At 31.8% G+C, this 12,814-nt stretch overlaps 1 protein-coding gene across 6 annotated transcripts in view; it reads left to right on the forward strand.

Moving 5' to 3' along the window:
* Syx1A (Syntaxin 1A) overlaps positions 1–12,814 on the forward strand; it is a 71,879-nt gene that overhangs the window by 29,110 nt on the left and 29,955 nt on the right. The window contains exons 6-7 of one of the 6 annotated variants that reach the window (XM_068372321.1): positions 1,033–1,143; positions 11,769–12,664. The exons of 3 other annotated variants lie outside the window; for them this stretch is intronic. In XM_068372321.1, coding sequence (XP_068228422.1) covers positions 1,033–1,143; positions 11,769–11,894 — 237 coding nt within the window. In that variant the 3' untranslated portion in view covers positions 11,895–12,664. Of the gene's footprint in view, positions 1–1,032; positions 1,144–4,598; positions 9,426–11,768; positions 12,665–12,814 lie in introns of those variants that run through there. 2 more of the 6 variants (XM_068372322.1, XM_068372318.1) reach the window with 2 other exon arrangements.

Below are 12,814 nucleotides of genomic sequence, written 5' to 3' on the forward strand. Positions count from 1 at the left end.
GACCCATCCTTATTACCCCTCATGCAATATTTCTTACTGATAATCTGCATGTCTCCTCTTTGCATGTTTTCCTCTTGCAATATGAATCTGTATCTTTGGGATCTCTCTAATACTGTTTCTTGCCTCTGTAATGAATTGCTTGTGCTCATGTCTTTTTATATGTTCTGCTCTCACTCGATGTTACTGCATGATCACTGCACTCTGCATCTGGCATGAACACTTGACTGATACTTCATTATGCTCTGGTTACCTACAACCCTATGTTAATTGTGCATAATGATTTTTATGATTAATCAATTGTGATTATGTTCTCTTGTTACAAATGCCTTATTATTATTAACATTCTGCAACTCTTTTTTCCTTTCTCATGTTTACTTGCAACTGTTTAAAATCAAACACCCTTAACAAACAAACCTATTAATTGGTCTTTTTACCTCTGAAACATATACAATGTGTGATGACTGTCCCCCCGGTGCTTGTTATTATTATGTCTGTTTACTTGGGTATTACTGGCTTCCAAACACTTGACTGCTGCCTTCCCCTATGATCCCTCTTGATGCCTCCAACAAAACCATTCATTTGGTATTTCCTACCTTATGTTCTCCCTGGTTTGTATTGGTGATAAAACACTATATTATCCGCTCCTCTCCTCTCTCACTGCCATTGTGTGACCCTTTTTTTTCTTTTTTTGACTGTTTATTACTTGTAACCATCATCATACCTATTTCCTGACTCCTGCAATTAACAACTGTCCATTGTGATGAACATTTTGTAAAGTCCTCTTCATATGTCTTGGGTTCTTTGGTTTTCAATTTTTTTACTACCACTTAACTAACCTCATACCTGGCCTTTTTCATTCCTAACCCTTTCTGATTACTTTCTATCCTGCCTATCTCTGTTGTCTTGAATCCATGTGTTCATCATTCACATCCTTGAATCCTTAAACCTGACCTGCATCCTACACTATCCTGATTCCTGCAAACCCCCCTCCCTCCCTCCCCATCCCTTCACTATCCCTGGCCACAACAACAGGGTGAACTGATGAATAGGATTGAGAATCACGTACAGGAAGCACAGGACTATGTGGATACTGCCAAACAGGACACAAAGAAAGCCATCAGATACCAAAGCAAAGCACGACGGGTAAGTAACAAAACTTATTAAATATACTATTACATGGGTGTGGACAGCTTTTGAGGCTGGGATGCTTGGTGGTTGTAAGCGCTTTTAACCATCTTTTCTGCGTTCTTCTTTCTTTTGGGTGTGTTAAGAATTGGTGTTGTCAATCTTATCTTAATAGTGTATGTTTTTTTAAAAATTATTATTAGGGCATCTCTTTAGTTCCATAGTGTGACTAGATCAGCAGATTATATCTTAGGCTTCTAGCAACTTAGATTGTTCAGTATTCAACCATGATTATGGATTGCCAGTGATAAGTGTTGGCTCAAAAAAAATTCGGACTGATCTTGGCACAGAGAAAAACAATTGAATGAAGAAAAAAAAAACATTTTATTATCCTAATATTTAGGCATTGATGAACAGGACACATCTTTTTATACATTTATAATTTTCAATTTTGTTATATTTTGTTTTAATTGAATTGCAGTCCCTTTTTACTAGAATGCTGTAAGGTGTTTTCAGGAAAATATGGACTACTGTGTTGTCAAGTCAGATTATAATCTTTTCTTAGCTTTTATTAGCTTTCGTGTTTCTATAGCATTAGCTTTTACAACAGTATACTGTGCTTATTATTTTTCCTATAGTTTGTAGGTTTATAAGCAATATAATAGTAGATACATTAGTAGTAAACATGGAAAAAGTTTTTCAAAGATTTTGTTACTGATCAGAAAGCTGTAATCCAGATTTTTTTTTATGATTATTTTTTTTTTAACATGCGATGATTGATCTCACTTGTGGATACTGCTCGTTACCATTCAAAACATTCATACTACTGTACTGTGTACTTTGAAATTTTAATTACAATTTTTTCATTACATCGATGCTAACCTAGGTGTGTTCATAGATTTTTTTTAATACTTGAGCTATAAAGCTACTGTATTAAAAAAGGGATTTTGACGAAGGAAAAATCGATTTCTGGGCGAGGGACCTGTGTCACCCAGTGAAATGCTCCTCTTAGCACCATTTCTAAGGCACAGTTATTGCTGAATTGGAGAGGGATAGTCGTAGTAGGAGGCAGCAGATGGGTGTAGGACGGCACCTCGTTGTTCCGGGGGATGTTGATGAAGGAGAGGTCTAATTGGTGAGGGACCTATGGTCGTGGTTCAATCACGCCCCAGTTTTCTATACCGACACTCAAAGAGTGAGTGAGCTAGGTTTATTCCTGGCATTCCATGGATCTCTTTTTTTTTTTTTTTTCTCTGGTATATTCAGCAATAACTATGCCTTAGAAATGGTGCCTGAGGGGCATCTTACGGAACGACACAGGTCGAGCCCAGAAAGATAGATTTGCACCTAAATTTTATTTTATAGAGTATATTGGTCTTATCTAGAGGCCCTTTTGACAGGGAAGAATAAAATATCCACCTAACACTGTATGGTATACAGTTTGGAAAGCTAGAGGAAAGCAATAATGTAACAGTCATATTAGTACTGTACAAATGATGATGGCAATAGGGGTGATTACTTTTGATCCATACTTGCAGTCTCTACCTGCTCTTCAAAAAACAGTTTTTTTGCAAGGACGTACTGGTACATCCATTGGGTGTAAAAGGGATAATAGCCATTCAATCAAAGTTTCTTGAGTTAATTTAGTTTCCATGATAGTTAGCCAAGCTTAACCATGATAAACTTTATGGATTTGCTGGAAAATTAAACTGATTTTTTATACATCCTTTTTATATTTACTTAGGTGACTTGGGTATACACAGTACAGTACGGCGGTTAAGTAAACATTAATTAATGACACAGGGTAATTTTTTATATGCATATTACAGTACTTTGCATAGATTTGCATAGTAAACACTTGATACCTTTTCATACCTATTATGAAGAAATATGAAAATTTCTTCAAGATTTGAGAAAAGATAACTTTTGATTCAAATTCTGTATTTAAAAAATATATGTAATTTTAGGGGCTATAGTAAAGAATTTAGGATTGAAGAAAACTGCATAAGAAGAATGAACATTTTGTTATAGGAATAAGAGATTTACTGAATGTTAGACTAATAGTATTGATATTGAAAAATAGAGGCGACATAAAAAGACACACAAGCTCATTTTAAAATCGCTGTCGCAAGATCCAAAGTTTCCACACAAATTTGAAAAGCAGCAGCATGTAACTCCAGGCCTTGAAGTATAATCTTTCACTAGTATTGACTGGAAGTACTCTAGTAGTTCTTCAAAACTATTGCCCTAAAATCCTGTTGTTCAAATGTACAGTATAAAATTTCATAGAACCAATTATATGATACTTGTATAAATGTTGAAATTTGCTGTATCTCGGAAAATGTATTCATTAAAAGAAGTACCGATGTTGAAAAAGCAATTAAGCTTCAGTTACTATGACTACATTAAGTGCTCCCTTTCTTCACAGTGATTTATTACTAGCTATAAAATCTGTCTTGTTTACGTAGGTATTACGGAATAACAACATTTTGTTATTAAAAAGGGATTTTGACGAAGGAAAAATCTATTTCTGGGAGAGGAACCTATGTCGCCCAGTGAAATGCTCCTTATAGCACCATTTCTAAGGCATAAATATTGCTAGATATACCAGAGAAAAAAGATGTATGGAATGCCAGGAATAAACCCAGCTCGCTCACTGTAATGAGTGTCGGTATAGTAACATGAGGTTTTTGTCCAAATAATACTGAATGGTTCAGCATAATACGTTAGTTTCTTCTATGTAGAATAAAATCTTTGCTTGATTAGGGCTTCATAGCATACGGTATCTCAAAGGCTGATATTTTTTCTCCTCCAGTTGGTAGAATAAACATTGGGTTTTATAGCTGCAATATTTGCATTCATTGTATAAGTACATACTGTACTTAAAAAGTACATATACATTATAGGGCGTCGATAAAATCTATTGATACAAACTGATCCCCAGTCACTGGGTTAAGGATATTGAAATACTGTATATCTATTCAGTGAATGATTATTAGTTCATAAAACTTGACTGCAATTTTTTTATATGTCATGTTTTTTTATTTTAGTGTTTATCAGACCCTTCCGTTTGTCGGACATGTGCAGTGGCAATAGAAGGTTCAGAGCTCTGCATTTTCTATTGTTATTGTATTTGTCAGCAGATTCTGATCAGTATCACGTCTTTGAAAGCTTGAAACATTGTAGCAAACATTATCATTGAAGGTTGGAATGGGTTTCCTTTCATTTTTTTTTCTACTTTCCTCCGTGTGTGTATATATATATAAGTACGATATATACGGTACTTTATGCTTCACTTAAAAATGATATAATTGGTGATCAGTTTTGAAATATATTTTTGCCAATGTTATACTTTTGCCAGAATAGCTCTTGTACATGAGTAGTTTTGATTTTTTTTAATAGTTCATAGCGTAAATTGTGCACCATGCCTGAACTTTGTTTTGTAATTCCTTTTTTCTTTTCTCTCTCCACAGAAGAAAATTTTGATCATCATATGTGTTGTAGTTTTAATAATAGTTCTCGCTATTATTTTGATAGTATTTCTATCATAATAGAAAATTTAGAGGTATAGTGGATGCTAGAGAAGATTTTAGACACCCAGGTAGCACTGGCCAGTCGAGCCATATTCCAGGGTTGTGTTTTATTTTGTTTTATTTCATTTTTATTTTATCTTCTATTAAAGGGGGACCATCTTTTGTTAGTTGGAAGTGGCACATTTTGGACCATTGTTTGCAGTACTGTAGCTATCATTGTAACATTAGCACAAGTTGAAAATGAGAGCATCTTAATTTTCTTATACGTACTTCACTGTAATTTACCTAAATAATGCTCGTTTTAAATCGTCGGAAATAGAAAGCTGTTTCCTAACTTACTTTAAGTAACCAATTTTTATGGTTAAAAGTATGTTACCGAAAGATAATGGATTTTGAGAATTGTATCTTCAAGTTGATACAATTCTTTGGATGCAGAAGTGGGCTTCGTATGTTCTATAAGGAGATAGTAGATTCCTATGTTTATCAAACTCGACTTTGTAAATGAGTTTAGATAGATGGATTTTTTATATTTTTGTAATTCCAGGTTTAAGCTAAATTTATAATAATTCAACAATAAATGATGACAATTATTTTTAAGTCAGTATAAACTAAACAAATAAAAACCTAAAAAATCAAGCTTTCAGTTTGTTATGAATACAGTACCAGGTATCGTATAAATTTACATAGTTCTCTCATTTTCAATTCAAGTCAACAACCCTCTGTAGATGTCCTGGCTATTCTTATAGCATGTATTTTGGCACTCCAGGACACGTTACTTAGTGTATATACGTCGGTCTCAGAGCATAGAATGAGGATTTTGTGTTCTTATGTCTGTGAACAATTCGCATTGAATATATTTTTTTTCCAACAATTTTACAGTTCTCCAAAATGGTACCTTCCATCCTTCAAATAAGGTTTCCCTTATGGTAGGTGTAATGTACAGTGTTTTAGGAGCCTTTTGCAGTATGTTTTTTTTTTATTACACTAGTCATTTTCTTTGTTTATTTTATTTACCATTTTGTTAGCAAAGAACCAATGTTTATCTGAAGAGTTAAAATTGTTTATAATAGGTAAATGAAAAATGAAATTAGTTCCTACATATATATTGTAAAATTGTGCCAAATGTAATGTTTGGTTGAATTCATGCCATTCTGATCCTTTGGATTTAAACCTGTTAGGTATATCAACATTTTTCAGTGTTATTTTTCACTTCTTTTGACCTGTTTGCCGTTTTCCTGAATTAAATTAATATTTTATTTATTTCATAATGATGTAATATTAAAATATTACTGTTGTGGCTAATATCATTGTTATTTTTATTGTTATTATTATTTTTAGTATCATTATAGTTATAGCAATTATTGATATTTCCATATTGATTTTTCTTTTGCTTTCAACTTTGATTATGGCAGTTACTTGTTTTTGTTTACAGTTTGTTGACTGGATAAGTTTGGTGTGAATGAAACTAGACATCATATCTAGTCTGTGTGAACTTATTTCTCTTATTTAGGCTGTGCCTAAGAACTGGGTTAATTCTTTTGACTCGGGTAATGTAGGGTCATTCTAAGAATACATAGCTAGTGACATCCTAAATACTGTCGGCAGCCATGTTTTGCGTAGAATGGTTACAATATTGGTGTCAACCATCTCTTGTTTATCTTTTTTTTTTTTAAATTGGTGCTTGGTCATATTGAACAGATTTGTTTGGTCATATTGAACAGATTTGTTTGACAAACGATGTGGACGGGAATGTTCTCTCTCTTTTTTTTTATTTACCTCTTTTGCATGTTTATAAATAGTTGGGATTTGATGCTCAAGAGTGCGACAGTGATTTTTATATTCCATTTCTTAGGTGTATTTACCTTCTTTTTTAATGAATCTTTCCCATCTGAGTAAATATATGACAGTTGAGTTCTGCACTTTGATTTTGAATCTTTATGATTTGGTGTTGTAATCTTATCTGAAAATTTTGATAATGAAGTGTAGCTGTTATGTCGTATTTAAACTGCTCTTTGGGAAGTTCACCCAAGGTTTCACATATTAAGTAATGTCTTGTACATTATCTGGACAGGATATTACTAAATACTTAATATTTTTTACCATTCCCATGTAGTTTTAAAATATGAAGTCCATGTTTTTTCTATGTATATATTCTTGTGATTTATATGGTATTGATATCCAGATATTTTAATGTGAACATAATGAGATTTATCATCATGCTGTGGAGATAATGAGATTTATCGAGCTGTGGAGATCTTCAGGGCATGGTCTTAATCCATTCCTTAAGTTTAGTTTCGGGATTGGAATTGTATAAAGTGACGTATATGCATCACTGTAAAATTTTACCGTTATCAAATTAATTTGCATTGATCAGTTGTTTAGAAAAGGAAAACAAACAGATATAGAATTTGTGGTAAAGTTTTTGCCATTATCAAGTTAATTTGCATTGATCACTTGTTTAGAAAAGGAAAATAACACAGATATAGAATTTGTGTTCATGATGGCATCGTTAGGAATCATCCTTCCGGAGGAAAGGATTTAAGGGAGGTTCTTTTTGTTTTAAATGAAGTTGGTTAATTCGTAAAAGGTTATAGGTTAAATTAGGGTGTTCACCCATTATTATTTTTTGCCTTATGGTTTGTTATCCACATCAATTTGAAAAATATTGAATAATCATATGTAAAAAGTAACAAGTGGGACTTTTAGCTGTTAATAGTGCTTGCAAATTGTGATGATATTGAATAGTTGTAGTTGTCATATGTAGTCTCCCTCAAAACTTTATTAAAAGAGCGCAGGATCATATATTATTAGGTAGAATGATAATGTCAAGGGTAAGAAGTAAACGATATTCTTCGAAGGGAATAAGAATTAGATATAGCTTAGGTGACGATATCTAAATGGACATTATTGCAAATTTTAGTCTCATTCTAGATGTTCTTGCATGGAAGTAGCTCCAAGCTAAATTGATAGACATCATTCAGTCCTATTTGTGAATGGTCTATATCTAGTGAATAAGAGGAATCTTCATAGTTAAGGGAAGTTGTTGAAAATTTATCGCCCTCTTCAGTCTCAACCTATTTCTACAAAATTGTTTACAAGATGTACATTTGTCTTTGTAGTTTATGATGAGGAATGGTGTTATTTTCATTAAAAGAAAAGGTTGAAACTGAAAAGTATTTTTCTTATTATTATTGTTTTCTTAATCAGAAATTAGATTCTTAGTGACTTAGCTCTGTGTTTTATCGGAAGGTAATTGTGTGTATTGGTAAAGTGTCTGAAGATCCCCACTTGTTATATGGATAAATTAGTTATTTTTTAGTAATTGTGGCTCTTCATTTTAAATTAACCGCATGACGTCAGCGACACTATTTTGGAACGCCAAAGAGAACCAGATCTTTTGCGCAGTGCAATGCGCATAGTTATCAGATCATTATTAAACGAGTTCTCTTGCGTTAGACATATTTTTTCTCTGGAGTTGTCACATTAAACTGGTAACTGGAAGTAGCTGAATTTAGAGAATTATTTTTTGAAAGTTGTACAGTATAGTTTTTAATTAATTGCCTAAATGTAAACTCTGGGATAGTTATGTAGCTCTAATTGGCATTTTAGTTGAATTCCTATTGTTATCACAGTCCTGTGAGGTAAAATATTCTAGGCGATATGAAGAAATACGGAAATTTGCATATTTAATCATGCATAAAATGTGATGGACATTGAGAATTCAGTACTTTAAGTACACTCAAACCTGGTGCTGTCTGGATGAAGTTTTGTACCAAAATTTCGCATTGCATCTTCATTTTTTTTTTTTTTCATCGGTAACATTATTTCAGGCCCCTTTTTAAGTGGGATGACTGTGTGAATCTGTTCATTGCAACTTTACAGAAATGCAAAAGTACAGATTGACATGCACTTTACTATGATGTATTATCTGTGCACATCAGTTATTGGAATGAGTGGCTGTAGTAGTAAGATATGAATACAGTGCTGTATTTGTGTATTTAGTAACTATTCATCGCCCAAATATATTTTTAATGATTAACCTTTGTAAAAATGTGGAGATTGCACTTTGAAGTATTTTAATTTTCCACTGAATTTCAAGGGATCTATAAATAAATTGTAATAAAATTCATATGCGAAGTGAGATTACAGTTGGTTGCTTTGGTATCGTTTATTCATACTCAAGTTATTTAATAGTTGATATTTATTTATATATCTTCTTGAGTGTGTCAATACTTATAGTTGTGAAGAAAATTGATTGTTATACAATTTTTTTTCTAAATATACACTATAATTTGATTAATCAAAGACAATCAAAGCACTGTCTGATGAGTGGTTGGATTGACGAGATGATAGGCACCGTGCACAAATTGAACAAGTGATTGTTCACTGCTCGACCAATTAAATCTTAATGCATTACTGCATTTGTGTAGCACAAAAGGAGATACCAGTCGAGCAAACATTCAAAATATTGCTGGCATCTTATCGGTAAAGAAGAAAGCTTTCATACTAACACAAATGTGATCTGCTCAGTCAAAATGGACATTTAGATGGGCATTTATTTTGTTAAGAAATATATCTCATGGTCCCATACATGTATTTAGATTTCCGTTTAAAAAACATTTTCAAAAGCTCCAGAGTTTCTTTCGACAGAAGATCACTTTTCATTATGCCATATCGTTACAATTAATAAAAACGTTTTAAACTTGCATGCATAAGAAGCTTAAATGTAAGATAATTATTTTTTCTAGTGTAAGAAAGTTGCTTGGTAAATAGAATATTTAAGTTTTTCTTTCTCTTTTTTTTTTTTTGAGTGGGACAAAAGATTTTCAGCTATAATTGAAGGATGGGCATATAGGGTTGGCCTTGCCAATTGTCAAAATATATGAAACTGTGAGCAAGTTTATAGAACTTCAATGCTATATTTTTTTCATTACGAATGTCAATGTAGCAACTCATCAAAGTTTAGACTCCTTAATTAAATCACAAGATTTTGTTGTGAAATGTTGTTTTATGCTAATAAGCCTACAAGCAATAATGCATGTAACTAGGCCCAGACTATTTCTCTTTCTGCCTATAAGCAATAACGAGTGGAACTAGGCTTATTGGCGCGCACAAAATTCATTTAGTGCTATAGCTTTTAGCAAAATTAATTTTATTATCGCGCACCAAAACTCATAATCAAACCGTTATAACTTTAAGTAATTAGTTCGCCCAGGGTGCGCTTTCCTTACGTGCTTATAACAAAGCAATTTTTTTTTTTTTTAAAGAGAATATGCAATAAATATAGGAAATATTTTCTTCAATCATATCAAATCCAAAGTGATAAGACATTGTAACTATGGAATTTGAACTAACATTTTACATACAAGTAATGTTATTTCCTCATCAAAGTTTAAGACAGAGAATCTAATTATGTCGGTTGTCCGGCCAACAGTCCAGCTTTTCTTACGCTGATATAGTAGTTATATACCGGAAAACCCCTAATCTGTGGGAGTAAACACAAAATAACACAAATATTATAAATAGTATGAATTGAAAATCTAGCAATTTTCAATGTTTTAAGAGTAACGCGGACTTATATTGCGAAATGAGTACTTTGATATGATTCTTTGACTGACCAGTGATTACTGAATTATTGAGTGAACTAAACTTGAAATTATAGTTTTATGAATGATGGTACACAAACACACTTGTATATATACATATAAGATATAGATAGATATTAATGTGAAAATATAGAGAAAAAGGAGTAGGCCTAAGATATTTATGGGGATAGATGATGACGGGTTGGAGAAAAGTATGTGTAATTCAGAATTATGTATTGAATGTTTAAATGTTGTATAGAACACAATATATTTACAAACACAAATATATATACAGTATACATATATATATATATATATATATATATATATATATATATATATATATATATAAATGAATATATATATATATATATATATTTATGTATATATATATATATGTACGTATATATATATATATGTACGTATATATATATTCATATATATATATATATATATATATATATATATATATATATAATGTGTGTTTTTTTTAAAGGTTTCTTCATTTTAGATGTATATTGAGATATATATTCTTTGTTATGTTTAACATTCTGGATAAATCCTACTTAATCACAGTAGTAAGGTTTGAGTGTATTTTTGTTGCCAGCAAGTATTAGTTATTGAAAATGTTTACGATAATGTTGTTTTGTATTAATAATATAACTTTAGGAATTGGACAGTTGCCTTGTTCAGACTACAAATTTATTGGCTTAATTCAAGGACAATAGCCCCTTTCCAATAGTAAAAAAAAAAAAGGTTACTGTTTCAGTTTGATATTTTATGTTTTCAGCCACCATTTTATGGATAAGATTGCGACTGTAGGTTCATTAAAAAGTACTTCTAGTGAAAACATGAGGAGCAACAAGCATACGCTTCATCAAGGGTACCATTGTAAATCTTGGATGTGCCTTGGCTCGGCAGCAACCTGTGCTTTTCCTTTTGAATGTTTTTGGTCACACACTTGATGTTCAGTGTTGTGGAGTACATAATTTTCTCCAATGTATAGAAATTACATAGATTTGTATTCTGTAAGAACTCTGAAAAGCAGTTTGTAACCTTCCTTTAGTACCAGCCAGTAAATACATAGAAGGTGCTTTGGACACCAATGCCTTTTATTTTTTGTTTTATTAGTACACCATTTCTTTGCACACTAAAACTCACTTGCATGTAAGTTGATTAAAAAGCACTTGCCAGAAGTTAACGGGTATTTTTTCCAAGGTTTTCTATTTTAGTTTTTCTCCTCTTTTTTTACTGTTAAAGGTAGTAATAACCCCAGTAGCTATAACAAACTTATTTTGATTTAAAGATGTTGCATTGCATGATTTTATTTTTAAGCTATTGATGAACCATGAATGAATATTGGAGATATAAAATAGCATGAAATATTTTTAGTTTTAATTCCCTTTATGTATTGTATATCCAGAATATTAATTTGTTACCTAAGTTTTATTTGCTGCACCTTGTATAAAACCTATATTATATCCTTTATGAATGCTCACCTAGTTTGTACCCGTTCCTGTTGCAGAAAAAGTTGCTCTGCATATTCATTGCTGTTTGCTGCTTGTTAATCTTGACTGTTATATTGGCAGTCCATTTTACATCCGCTTCTGAATCCAATCCAAAGGAAGACTCTTCACCTACGAGCGAATAGCAGTAGATTCATCTGAAAGAAACTGGATGCTGATCAGTGACATTTTTTTTTTATTAAATTCAATTTTTTTAATCCTAGTGCATTGTGTAAGAATGAACTCGCATAGCATGTCCTCTTTTATGTTTATTTGAATGTTATGTGCTGATTAAATCTCTTTACTTGATTCAAGTTACAATGCAACGCCTTTGGAGTTATGTGAAATGAAAAAAATCATGGGTTACTAGTAATGAGAATGTCCTTTTTTTATATAACTGCTTGGCTCTCAGTTTCGTTTTCACTGCCAAAGATAACCAAAGATAAATCTTATTGATCTTTACTACCATGTAGGTGGTATGGTACGGGACTGTTAGCATGATGTGTTTTATGTCTAGTGAAGTATGCAGATACAATAGTCGTAAGTTGCCAACTTTAGCAAGAGTTCAAATGAAGCATTTACGACCAATAAATGAAAAAAAATATTTCCATGCAATGATGGATACTGTAAGTCTAAAATCAGTCCTTTATATTTTGGCTGATAATTTTATAAATGTTCTCTATTTTTTTAACAGCTCACAATGAAAATACAGTTGACGTTTACTTACCAATGAAGGTTATGTTTTATGTTGATACTTGATTTGTGCTAATGGACATATTTGTATATTTTTTACTGTCTGGACTAAGTAAGTATGATTTAATTATTGTACTGCATGAGTTTTTTTTTCTTCAAATATATTGGCTTCTGTAAATAATATACAATTCTTGTGTAAATATAATTTATATATACAATGACACATTTATTCTTATTGCTTCCATTTCAGTCGTGATTTATGATACTGTGTTCATGTTGTGGTAAATCTTGAGGGTATTTCTGGATTACCGGGAGACAGATTAATGAATGATTTGCATTTGTTATTGTGAAAGTTCTTTATTTCAAAAGTTGA

The sequence above is a fragment of the Palaemon carinicauda genome, chromosome 4 (genome assembly GCF_036898095.1).
Source record: "Palaemon carinicauda isolate YSFRI2023 chromosome 4, ASM3689809v2, whole genome shotgun sequence".
In the NCBI taxonomy this organism is placed as follows: domain Eukaryota; kingdom Metazoa; phylum Arthropoda; class Malacostraca; order Decapoda; family Palaemonidae; genus Palaemon; species Palaemon carinicauda.